The following is a 13094-nucleotide window of genomic DNA, read 5'->3' on the forward strand; positions in this document are numbered from 1 at the left end:
AATGAACTCATTATCATTACTTTCAGCATAAACACACCTTCTTTCTATGCGAATTAGGCTCATTATAGATGCTATCTGCCTGGTGCAATTAATGATTTTACTGCACGTGAAAAGCAGGTGGCAGGGACAGGAAAAATATAAGTATTTCACAGCAAAACAGTGCTTGCCATACCAGAAGAGGCAAGTACCAACTCAGTTTGGACTGCTTTGAAACAATGTCATGGGTATTTGTGCAGACACTCTGTGAGCATTGATACTGAACTCCTTAAAAGAATGTTTTTTGTTGTGCTATGAAAATTGGTATGAAGAATTTCAAAACCTGATTTGCAAAATCCTTTAGTGAATCAGGTGCTAAAACAATGCAGACGACGTATGCACATAATTAACTGTCTCAGTAGGCGCAATTTATTCTGAGTGAATGCTTCAAGCTAGCAGATATGTTTGTTCTGACTTACCCAGTAAGCACCACTACAAAGTCCATGACATTCCAGCCATTGCGTAGGTATGAGCCCTTATGGAAGGCAAAGCCCAAAGCCAAGATCTTAATGCCTGACTCGAAACAGAAAATGCCGATGAAGTAGGGTTCTGTGTCTTCCTGTGAGAGAGGAACACAAAGGGACGGACAAAGAGAAATAAGAGTGTTTAAACATGAATTAACCACTGGATTTCTGCAAAAAAAAAAAAAAAAAAGAGATTGATAGATCAGAGACCAATTAGTTACAATATACGGAAACAAAGAAACACTGATCAATACAACCGGAACTCACCAAGCGCTCTGACATCGGTGTCTTGTCCCCGTCTGGAAGGTGCTGTTCCAGGGCCAGGACGATGCAGTTAGCAATGATGGTAGCCAGGATCATGTACTCAAATGGAGTGAGAATCACAGGTCAAGGAAAATGTTTAAAACAACATGACTGTAAATTACAGATGGCTGACATTCCAGAAAACAACAGTAATAAGATATAAACAATATAAACATAATAATCAATAATAAATATAACTTCATATTTAAAAAAATATAATATTAAATAATAAATAGATCATATTTATAAATTCAAGTACTATTCTGTATTGTGGAATTGAAAAGCAGTAGTAAAAAGAAAAAGCGATCTTATTTATAAGGTTTAATCCCTTTATTTTTAAAAACTGTAAAACAAATGTCAGACTCTTTAAGGGATATGTCAACTTAGGAGCAACTTCACTGGCTGTATTGAAGAATCACAACATCTGATACTGTGAGGACAGATATTCAAACAATCTCTTTAACCTGATCACTTTGCAAAATCACATTAAATCCCTTGCACTAAATGCAGGTCAAAGTCAAACGCATCCGTTTTTTTACAGAGGTCAATTGGGAATCAAGTCCAACCTCACTGAGAAAATGCTTCACAAAGCAAGCGAAGCATCATGCTCACCCTGAATGGACCAAACAACATCAAGCATCTTCTCCTTACGGCTGGTTGAGCCTGTGGCGAATAAGCTGGTTTTCATGCTGAAGTAATACTGTCCATGCCGTGGATGAGTATGAGTCAGGCATATTCTTTATGCTTTAAATGACCTCATCACTCGCCACTTATATTTACTGCAGGCCAATTTGTGTATGCCTCCATGTGTGTTGAGAGCCAGCACAAGCTTAGAAGGTTAGAGTCTTCTGTGTGATTCAAAGTGGCATGCCTCTTTGGCTCACTAATATACACAAGAACTTCAGGCTGGGTAGGATTTGGCTATCAGGACTTTTACACACACACACACACACACACACAAGCTCTGTTAGAAAACCTAGAGAGCTATGTAGATGGTATTTTTTTAAACTGCTACATAAAATAGGGAGCAACACATAGTTTATTTTTATGTTAAGATATTTGGAATAAAAATTGGTAAAATAAAATGCACAGATGAATCTTTAATATTAATATAAATAACATGCATTTAAAGAATAAACAGAGGGTACTTACATTTCATGACTGCAAGTGAAATGTTATTATTATTACTATATACTATTACTATACTATTATAGTTTTTTTATAATATTTAGAATTTGTAGATTTAACATTTGAGTAATTTGGTTATGTTTTTTTTGTCAGTTTTATTCATTTTTTAACGTCTGTGTAGTTCGTTATTTTATAGTTCCTTTTTGTTTTTACTTATTTGAGTAATTTAAACTAAACAAAAATTTGAAAATTGCCTTGGTCAGTTTTTTTTTTATTTTATTTTTATACTTTTCACTCAACCCTTATTTCACTTATTTTATTTTAAAAATTAAAATTCTGCTATGATTTTAGTTTAAGTTAACAATATAAGCTGATATGATGACTTTATAGGCATTATAGACTTGCTCTTAATGCAAAGGCTTTAACATAAGGTAGGCAACTTAATTTTGCCACTTACCAAGATACCCGTTTTGAACTAATTCTAGGGCAGAATATCACATTTGCTTTATGACTACATGATGCAAACCCACAATGCATTGCACTGAGCTCGGTGCAAAAATCTTTCCAGAGAGAAATGTCAATTGAAATTATAATCCATTCAATACCAAAAACAACCTCATTTAAAACTCTGTTTTTATGTGTGTGTGCTTTGCATTTTTATGCCTTGTTTGTATCTTGAATTTACTGAAATACAATTAAAAAGAAATTCAAAGCAGTCAATGCATTCTGGGACATGAAGTATTTTTACAACGTGCTCTACAAAATAAATAAATCAGTTCAAATTCAAGAATTTAAAAGGCATTCTTAATTCAGTTTTGAATTACACAACCCACACCACAGTGGCATGTTGACCTCCAGAGACAAAAATCACCATCAGAGTGAACAGGCTGTAGTGTGTAAAACAGCATGAGGCATTACGGATAAAAAAGGGATAATGATTCATTAAAGTGTGACATAAGCTGAAATATCTGTAGAGGCAGAGAGAGAAGGAGAGATCAGGCCGGCTTTCAAAGGCTCTGTACAGTAAAGACTCCAGCTCCAAGACCCAGCAGTCCATCCAGCATTACAACACATTGACACCCTCAGTGCCTTTTAATTAGCCTGCCTAGCCTATGCTCCGAGTGTGTGTGCATGTTCTTCCACATGCATCCGTAATAATATCAGTGTTGTCGTGTGTGATCATTCTAGTGTCTAATTTAAATACTACTGTTTGTGTGCATGAGGGTGTGCGTTCTCATGTTCACTAGGATAATGAAACCAAAAGTGGCGCACTCTTCCTCTGTCTCTAGAAGGGTGGATGAATGGACATCCTGTTCCTGCTCTAGAGGCCTGTGTGTGTGATATGGCCGCAGTGTGATGTTTTGCCGATACATGTGTTTTGGTGCTTTGAAGAACCGTCCCGCTCTCACTCTCTTGCACTGTTGACACATCCCTCCCGGATGCACTCAACCACTTTTATTCAAGGTTTGAAATTCAGAATGACACACCTGCTCAAAAACTGCCCATACCTCCCAATGACCAGGCACTCTTTCTGTCTCCAGCCGATATAAGGAAGATCCAATCTAGGATTAACCTATGCAAGGCTGCGGGTCCTGTCGACATACCTGGCCATGTACTGAGAGACTGTGCTGCACAGCTGACAGATGTCCTAACAGATATCTTTGAAAACCTCGCTGAGACAGGCAGTCGTCCCCACATGTCTCAAATCCACAACAATCATACCAAAAACAAAATCACCTGTGTCTTGTCTAAATGATTACCATCCCATAGCACTGACTCCAATCATGATGAAGTGCTTTGAGAGGTTAGTCATGCACAACATCAAAACCAGCCTCCACAACACATTCGATCCGCTCCAGTTTGCATACCGTCCAAACTGCTCTACAGACGATGCAATTTCCTCCACCATCCACCTAGCTCTTACCCACCTAGAAAAAAATCTCCTATGTCAGAATGCTGTTCACCAACTTCAGCTCAGCATTCAACACAATAATGCCACAACAAGTCATTAATAAACTAAACCTGCTGGGCCTTAACAATTCCCTCTGTAATTGGATGCTGGACTTTCTAACAGGAAGACCTCAGTCAGTCCGTGTCGGCTACAAAACCTCGAGCACTACTACACTGAGTACAGGTGCTCCACAAGGCTGTGTACTCAGCCCGCTGCTCTTCACACTACTGACCCATGACTGCACTGCCAAGTTCCGCTCCAACCACATCATCAAGTTTGCTGATGACACAACGTAGGTCAGCAACAGCAATGAAATGCACTACAGAGAGGAAGTGGCACAGCTGGCTGATTGGTGTGGCACTAACAACCTGTCCCTCAATGTGGAGAAGACAAAAGGGGTTGTGATGGACTTCAGGAGAAACTCCATTGACCACCCCCCACTGACCATCGACAGCTTGACTGTGGAGAGAGTCAGCAGCACTAAATTCCTGGGGGTGCACATCACAGAGGATCTCACCTGGACCACCAACACCATGTCACTTTCCAAGAAGGCAAAACAGCAGCTACACTTTCTCCGATGGCTTTCTCCCTCCACCCATCCTCATCACATTCTACAGGGGAACCATTGAGAGTGTGCTGACCAGATGCATCTCTGTCTGGTACAGGAACTGTAGTGCAGCAGACCACAAGACCCTCCAGTGGACAGTGAACACAGCTGCAAAGATCATCTGTACCCCTCTCCCCTCCATCCTAGACATTTTCCTCACACGATGCTCCAGCAAAGACAACAGTATCGTGAAGGACCACACCTATTCCTCCCACAGTCTCTTCCAGCTCCTAACATCAGGAAGACGGTACTGAAGCATCAGAGCCCGCTCCACCAGACTGCTCAACAGCTTTATCCTTCAGGCTGTGAGAGCCCTGAACTCAAATCACCCCGCCCTCCTCTGAAACCCAACACAAACCCCCTACCTCCTGTAACATGGACCATCTCACCTTCTCCACCCCCCAACCTTACCACATCACAGAAAAACTGTCTGAAACATTCATTTTTGTGCAATTAAAATCTATTTTGTGCAGTTCTCCTCTATGCACACTAGACATTTTTCACACACACTGGTGTGTATACATAATCCAACAAAAGACTCAGTAATATGTGTTTACATGCTCATGCACTACCAATCATCTTGCCCCAGCCAGCTGCTTGACTTACGATGTTTCTCTTTGAACATGTACAGTATCATGTGAGACATTTGTATAGTCTAAATATTTTTCTTTTTCACTCTATGTATAGGTAAACATTTATATATAGTATATTTAAAGGCAAAATCTGTCAGTAGGTTAGTTGTGTATAGGTATAGTATTATGTGAAGCATTCCTATAGTATGTATTTTTTTGCTTATGTATAGGTAAACATTTATATATATAATATATTTATAGTCAAAATCTGTCAGTAGGTTAGTTGTATATGTTTATACTGTTTTACTTCATTGTTGTATGTTTATGCAGCACCCTGGTCCTGTCAGGCATGCCATTTCATTCCACTGTATGTCCACACATGTAGCGGGATGACAATAAAGCTCAACTTGAACTTGAATTGTCAAAAAGGTGCCCATTTGAAGACAGGATGATAAATATGAGACAATGCTATGAAGTGCTCTGCCAGAAAACTTTAATTATGAATCTACCTTCCTCCCTCTGCACAACACTATGTATAGCAATGCCATTGAGATAAAAGAAAGCGAGAGACAAAGGAAGGGAGAAACAGTCCTTTCTCTGTGACTTGTGTTCATGTGTTTAAAACAGCATCAGTGGCTTGTGGATGCTCTGAGAGGTCATTCCTGTCAGGAGGGAGGTGACAGCTGGTACAGGAGGTCATGATGAATACTCTCATAATGCAGGAGTCTTAACATGGTAGGTTATTCTGACGCCTCCAAAGATACCTCGTTTTCAACAAATTCTACAGCAAAAGCAAATGTATCCTTTGTGAAAAAAAAAACAATTCAAGAACGCAATGTGCAGAGATTATTTACAAAAAAAATGAATCCAAGATATTTCAAATATATGGTGGTCTTTCGAATGTTCTATTTATCATTCTGAAAAAAAAATGACAATAAATAAACATTTTAAGCACTTCAGCGGTTTTTAATGTTGACAATAATAAAATAAATGTTTCTTGAGCACCAAATACTGAAGGATCATGTGACTAAAGACTGGAGCAATAACTGCTGAAAATTCAGTTTTGCCATCACACAGGAATAAATTACATTTTAAAATATATTAAAATAGAAAACACTTGACAAATTATTAATGTATTGAACAAATAATTGCAGCCATGGTGAAAATATGACACTTTCAAAAAAAATTTAAAAAAAATTCAAATGTCCTGCCCTCATCTTTTCCCTCTGAATATGTCACTTCCAGCATCCTATGCATCATGTCAATCTCTCATTCTCCATCCCTTCATCCCTCTGCCCTGTCTCCTCAGTCTGCTGTTCCCTCGCTCTACTTCTCCCACTGAACCTGTACATTCATCATCTCCCTCATCAGCCCATCTTCATTCAGCCAAGTGCAGTCTGCACTGTCAGCACGGCCGCCTGACACACCACTCCTCAGAGAGATAGATGGAGAGAGATGGAGAGACAAGTTGAGACAAGAAGACTGAGTGAAGGAAAATAATATAATAAGCAACGGGACCAAAAGACAGAAAGATGCAGATGAAGGTTGAGGACACACACAGGGAGGTATTAATTGTTATTTATTTACTTATTTATTTTCATTTTGACCTTATAATTTTTGATTAAGCTGTATCTTCCACTGAAATGACAGACTTCTCTCTGGTGACACATGCCAACCTTCTCCAATCGTTTAGCTTCTATTAAACTCCACACCATTCTTACAATTGACTGCAACCTCACATTCACATTCGGTCAGGAGCCAATAGAGAGAACGAAGTCGTGCCTTACTTTTTTTTTTTTATAAGAAATACTTTGCATGTAAATCAGGCAGTCATATATATATATATATATATATATATATATATATATATATATATATATATATATATATATATAGTACAGACCAAAAGTTTGGAAACATTACTATTTTTAATGTTTTTGAAAGAAGTTTCTTCTTCTCATCAAGCCTGCATTTTTTTTATCAAAAATACAGAAAAAAATTTAATATTGTGATATATTATTACAATTTAAAATATTTTTTTTTACATTTATTATACTTTAAATTATCATTTATTTCTGTGATGCAAAGCTGAATTTTTAGGATCATTATCACATGATCCTTTAGAAATCATTCTAATATGATGATTCATTATCAAAGTTGGAAACAGTTCTGCTGCTTAATATTTTTTCAGAACATGTGATACGTTTTTAGGATACTTTGATGAATAAAAAGTAAAAAAAAAAGAAGCTATGTTTTTAAAATATAAATATTTTGTAATAACAATATACACTACTGGTCAGTAATTTGGGGTCAGTAATTATTTTTCTTTCTTTTTTTTTAATAAAAGCAATACTTTTATTCAGCAAGGATGTGTTAAATTGATAAAAAGTGATAGTAAAGAAAATATATTATTAGAATATATATTATTAGAATTTTCTTTTTGAATAAATGCAGTTCTTTTTAACCTTTTATTCATCAAATATATTAGACAGCAGAACTGTTTCCAACACTCATAATAAATCAGAATATTAGAATGATTTCTAAAGGATCATGTGACAGACCGGATGTCACATGTGACACTGAAGAATGGAGTAATGATGCTGAAAATTCAGCTTTGCATCAAAGAAATAAATTATAATTTAAAGTATAATAAATTGAAAACAAATTATTTTAAATTGTAATAATATATCACAATATTACACAATATTTTTTCTGTATTTTTGATCAAATAAATGCAGGCTTGATGAGCAGAAGAAACTTCTTTCAAAAACATTAAAAATAGTAATGTTTCCAAACTTTTGGCCTGTACTGTATCCCCCCAAAACTGCACAACTGTAGAGTAAAACATTAATAAAAAAGTGATAATAAAAAATGTGTCTTAAAACTGACATGATTGTACAAAATCACAGTCTGGGAACTCAGAACAATTGCTAACATTAAGTTTAAGGTAAAAAATAACTGCCATGAAATTATAGTATCTTACTCCTATGCAATAAATTGTTCTTTCACTACTAGGGCTGTGAATCTTTGGCAAGGCAGCGATTCGATTCGATTACGATTCATAGGTTTTCGATTCGATTCAAGAACGATTTTTGCAAATTTAGAATGATTCAATTAGATTCGATTCACAATTAAATTTGATTCGATTCGATTATAACGATTCGATTCTGCATTCTTTAAGTGCATTCATGGGATTATTTAAATGCTTCTACTAAATTCTTTAAATGCTTAATCAGGGGGCAAATTACAGTAGCATTTATGGTTAGAGAACCATAGGTTAGGAAAAAAAAAAAAAACTTGTGTCCATTGTTAAATGATAGTTTAATGATGTGACATGGCATACGTAAAAATGTATGTAAGCCAAGTTTTTAAAAAAGAGCTTAAAGAATATTATGTATAAGCTAACATTTTGTCACACCAGGGGCGTAGCCATAATTTCAGAAGTGACAGAAATGTCAAATACAATCATTTTATGTATGTAGCCTATATAAGAATAATAATAATTATAATTATTATTATTTATTTTTTTTACAAGGAATTATCTTCTTTTTTAATTACTTTTAATTAGCTGTAATAAATCAAATATACTGCTGGACAATAATCAATCATTTGCAATCGATATTTTTTTCCTAATGGCAATTTTATGATTGTTTTATATACTAGGCTACATTTAATTAGCAATTATTTAAATTTTCTGCACAGAATAAGGTAGAAAATATACTTTATAGTTTCTGTACTGTAATAAATGTCAATTAGAACTGCATCATTCATAAATTGTTTGTGGTTTTTTTTTTAGTTTCATCAGTTCATTCTGCTTTTATTCAGTTTAGCTGCAGATATAGCCTGGCACGTCTATGAGAGCGAGATCGCGTCTCTTTCAGTGTGAAAACGTCTTCATCTCTATTTAACTTTTCCTCTCCATCAGCGAATGATTCTGAGAGAAAACGCGCCAGATGTCTGTTTGCTAATGAAACAAACGCTACTTTCATGACTATTATCAGATAAATCTCGTGCTCTTATTTCAAGGTCGTTGTTAATGTTGTGGTTAATTTTAAAAGTTTCCTTCGTATATTCGGTTCATCCGCATTGTTTAAAAACATTTATCATTCAGTGGAACTGTGCGTATGATTTAGACACTTACATTTCTGCTCCGTCCATGCAATAAACACAGCTGTCGACGGCTCCGGTAACTCCGTCGGTAAGATGCAGAGAGCCATTGACAAACTACAGAAAAATATAAAACTACTTCACGAGTCCTATAGATCACACGTCAGCTGCGTCAGAGACAAACGGAGCGCGAGCGCAATCCTGTGACAGTCTCAGTCGGTAAACAGTGGAGCGCGTGAAGGACAGATAAGAGGCACGATTCACGAACACTCTTCAAGGTCTCCATTAATTCGTGCGTGTAGTAATTTAATGTGTATACATTTTGAAAGCATTGAATCGCTATAGAAATCGGGATTCATTCGATTCTTAGCATTTTGAATCGATTACTGTCCAAGATCGGCGATTCTCGATTCAAAAATCATGTTTCAAGATCGATGCATATGAATCGACAGGGTTTGTAATCGATGCATCGAGAAAACGAGTGAATCGTTACACCCCTATTCACTACATCTCTTTACCCCTGTCTTTATCCTCTTCTCTTCTTTTTGGCACTGTATCTATCGCAGACTATGCTCATTTATAATCAGAGGTGGAAAGTAACGAATTACATTTACTCGCGTTACTGTAATTGAGTAGCTTTTTTGTGTACTTCTACTTTTTTAAGTATTTTTTTTAATCTGTAATTTTACTTTTACTTAAGTATATTTAGTTTGAAGTATTGTACTTCGCTACATTTTAAAACACATTAATTACTGAGTAAAAAAAAAATCGCTCCCTGGAAGCTATGTCAGTAAATAATGGGCAGGAGGGCAAACTGGCGCTAAAATCACAAGAAAGATGCAGACGGACAAAACAGGCGTTAGTGGTGCAGACACCGCTGAAAACGAAACCCCGTCATATTCTGAAGTTGAACTTGAAGGAAATGAAGTGAACCCCTGCCCATATTTATACTCTATTATGCTGTGTATGCTGTGCTTGCCTAGGGAGACCAAACTAGCAGTTTATAAAATCTCGACAAGACATCAACCCCACGTAATGTAAAAAAAAAAAAACAACAACGGTCAAATATGTACTATTGTGTATTATGTATTGTGTTAATCAGCTACAAGTCGGCTGACTCGATTTTCTTCTCATACATTCCCGCAGCGTCACAGTGCATTTCCCTAAAGAAGCCGAGCGACTTCAATGGGGCTTTCTTTGAACAGTTTTTTTCTGTGCTCCGAAGCTAGACGGTCATTGGATAAATGCTGCGATTATGTCCCGCCCACGGACGCTCATCGTCTCTGGAGGTGAATGAAGACTGGGCTTCCGCGTGATGATTGGAGGATCTGTCGATCTCCTTTTGACTGACAGCGGTCTGCACCATAAGAAGTCGGTGAAGCTGTTTCACGCTCAGTCCCATGATCGCGGATTTCTCAAGTGTATTCGAAAGACAAACTGCGGCAATATTTCTTGATATTTGTAAAATGCAGAACCACCACAAAATTGAATTGGTAACTAAGATTGAAAATGTGCGCGCGCACGCACACACACACACACACACACACACACACACACACACACACACACACTATAGCCATCTAGTGGTTAAAGTGATTTATTACAATTTTTAAACTGAATTTCCCCAAAAATGGGCAAAAATCTTACATTAAACCTTATAAAATTATCCATGGTATCCCCATGTATGAAAGTTAGAAATCTGGGTATTTTATGAAGTGAATTTTACCTGAAATGCTTTTTTCTTTTTTTGTAAAAAAAAAAAAAGCCTATTTAAATAAATATTTATTTATTTATAGAAATGTAAAAGATTTAAATCCTCCAAAAACTGTACAAAGTTTAGTAAAAACATAAATGAACAGAGTAAAATTATATTTGTAAAAAATTTAAATATTTTACTATTACAAAATGAAATGTTATTGTCTGGGGTCAAAAAGACCCCGAGTGTCACTACAAATGAAGACCATCAGAGGGTTATAATGTAGGCCGAAAATGAGCTTCCCCTCTTTGAAAGACCAGCAGCCGCCAATGATATATATATATATATATATATATTTATATATTTATATTTATTAAATATATATTTATATTTATATATATATATTTATATATATATATATATATATATATATATTTTTTTTTTTTACAACAGGACAGCAAACTAAGAGACTTGCATTTTAGACACCATATTGCCGGTTTTTGCTCTATTTCTACAACAAAAATTTATTCCAAACACAGCCACCAAAGCAAAATTTTGCATCTCTGAGCAACATGACAGTGTTTCGTTTCTGAATGAATCAACCGTTTAAATGATTTGGTTCAATCGCAATGACTCACTTATTAACAGTGACTTGCTGACACATACTGGCCATTTTAATTTCACATTTAAAGTATCTTTTGATTTTTTTTTTTTTTATAATTAAGTTTTTATAATTTCAAATGAGCATTCAACATTTTATGTCTGGCATATCAAAACATTATTCATGCATTTGTAACTGCAGGTTAAATGCATTCTTGTCCTGCACTAAACAGTGTGTAAATACATCTAAATGCCACGTCCGATGAAGCTTTTGCATTTCCTCTGTATTGAAAAGATGAGTTTGTTGATAATGATTTGCCTGGTAACAGCCCAAATGTTTTATTATTCTAAATAACTGATTCCTTTAATTAAAAGCAACTAGTTTGAGATTAATAGACCTATCCCAGGGGTGTCAAACTCAGTTCCTGGAGGGCCGTAGCCCTGCAGAGTTTAGTTCTAACCCTGCTCCAGCACACATATCATGTAGTTTTCAAATAAACCTAAATGATTAGATTAGCTGGATCAGGTGTGTTTAATTAGGGTTATATCTAAACTGTGCAGGACTGTGGCCCTCCAGGAACTGAGTTTGACAACCTTGGCCTGTCCCATTTTTGACTCCCTCCCACTGTTAAAATGTAACTAAGTAATTTTTACTCTGAGTAAATTTTAAATGAGCTACTTTTTACTTTTACTTGAGTTGATTTTTTAGACTGGTACTTTTACTTGTACTTAAGTAAAATTTCATTAATGTAATGGTACTTTTACTTGAGTAGAATATTTTTGTACTCTTTCCACCTCTGTTTATAATGTGTCATGTAAATTCGGCCTTCCGTCACAATCAGGTGTCTAGAACTGGCGCGAGCTGCCAGGCCCGTTTCTACGAGCTGTGTGTTAACAAAAGCAGTGCTGTCTACATTGGATGGGCGGGGAAGATTGAAGAGCCGGACTTTTTTTTCTTTTTTTTTTTTGCATTATTTGGTAGTATTTCGAATTAATGGTTTTTAAATAGTAGCCGATTATAAAAAAAAATATATGTAAAAAAAAAAAAAAAAAATTCACTCGTTCACTCATTCTGGCGCCCCTATGGATGAGTGGCGCCCTTAGCATTTGCCTATACCGCCTATGCCGCGGGCCGGCCCTGAGCAGACGAAGTGATTGGAAAAGTCCAGCATACGTCACCAGAGAGAAGTCTGTCATTTCACTGCATCTCAAGTTAAGACATATTGATAAAAAAAATCACAAGGTCAATTATTTTTTCTCAAGAATATCAATAACAAGCATTTAAAAAAATAGAGTGAATATGATATGAAAATCATGCTGACAACTAAGACTTTCAGAATTCCAGAGATGTTCCCTTGCACTCAGAACAGTGCAGAACATTTACAGTAAGTCAGATTTGCCTCATCAACAATTCCTCACTATAACTTGATTTTTATTGAAGAGTTGCAATCTATGAAATCCTATACAAGTAGCGGTATCAAAATGTCTGACAAGACATCAGACCTTAAGACACACAGAAGCAGAATGAGTTGAAGCAATCAGACTTAGTTATACAAGACGCTAATCCACTAATACAGTACATGATTCAATGGGCATGTCATTCAGTCAGTGAATGTGTCAGTGTGCGTGC

General features: G+C 36.1%; 1 protein-coding gene across 14 annotated transcripts in view; it reads right to left on the reverse strand.

Annotated features, from left to right (window-relative positions):
* Positions 1–13094, reverse strand: part of LOC132149235 (voltage-dependent P/Q-type calcium channel subunit alpha-1A-like) — a 98438-nt gene that overhangs the window by 72380 nt on the left and 12964 nt on the right. For all 14 annotated transcript variants that reach the window (XM_059558293.1, XM_059558292.1, XM_059558284.1 and 11 more), the window contains exons 3-4: positions 768–873; positions 456–595 (exon numbers count right to left, since the gene is read on the reverse strand). In XM_059558293.1, coding sequence (XP_059414276.1) covers positions 456–595; positions 768–873 — 246 coding nt within the window. The remainder of the gene's footprint in view (positions 1–455; positions 596–767; positions 874–13094) is intronic.

This window comes from Carassius carassius, chromosome 9, assembly GCF_963082965.1.
Source record: "Carassius carassius chromosome 9, fCarCar2.1, whole genome shotgun sequence".
Classification (NCBI taxonomy): domain Eukaryota; kingdom Metazoa; phylum Chordata; class Actinopteri; order Cypriniformes; family Cyprinidae; genus Carassius; species Carassius carassius.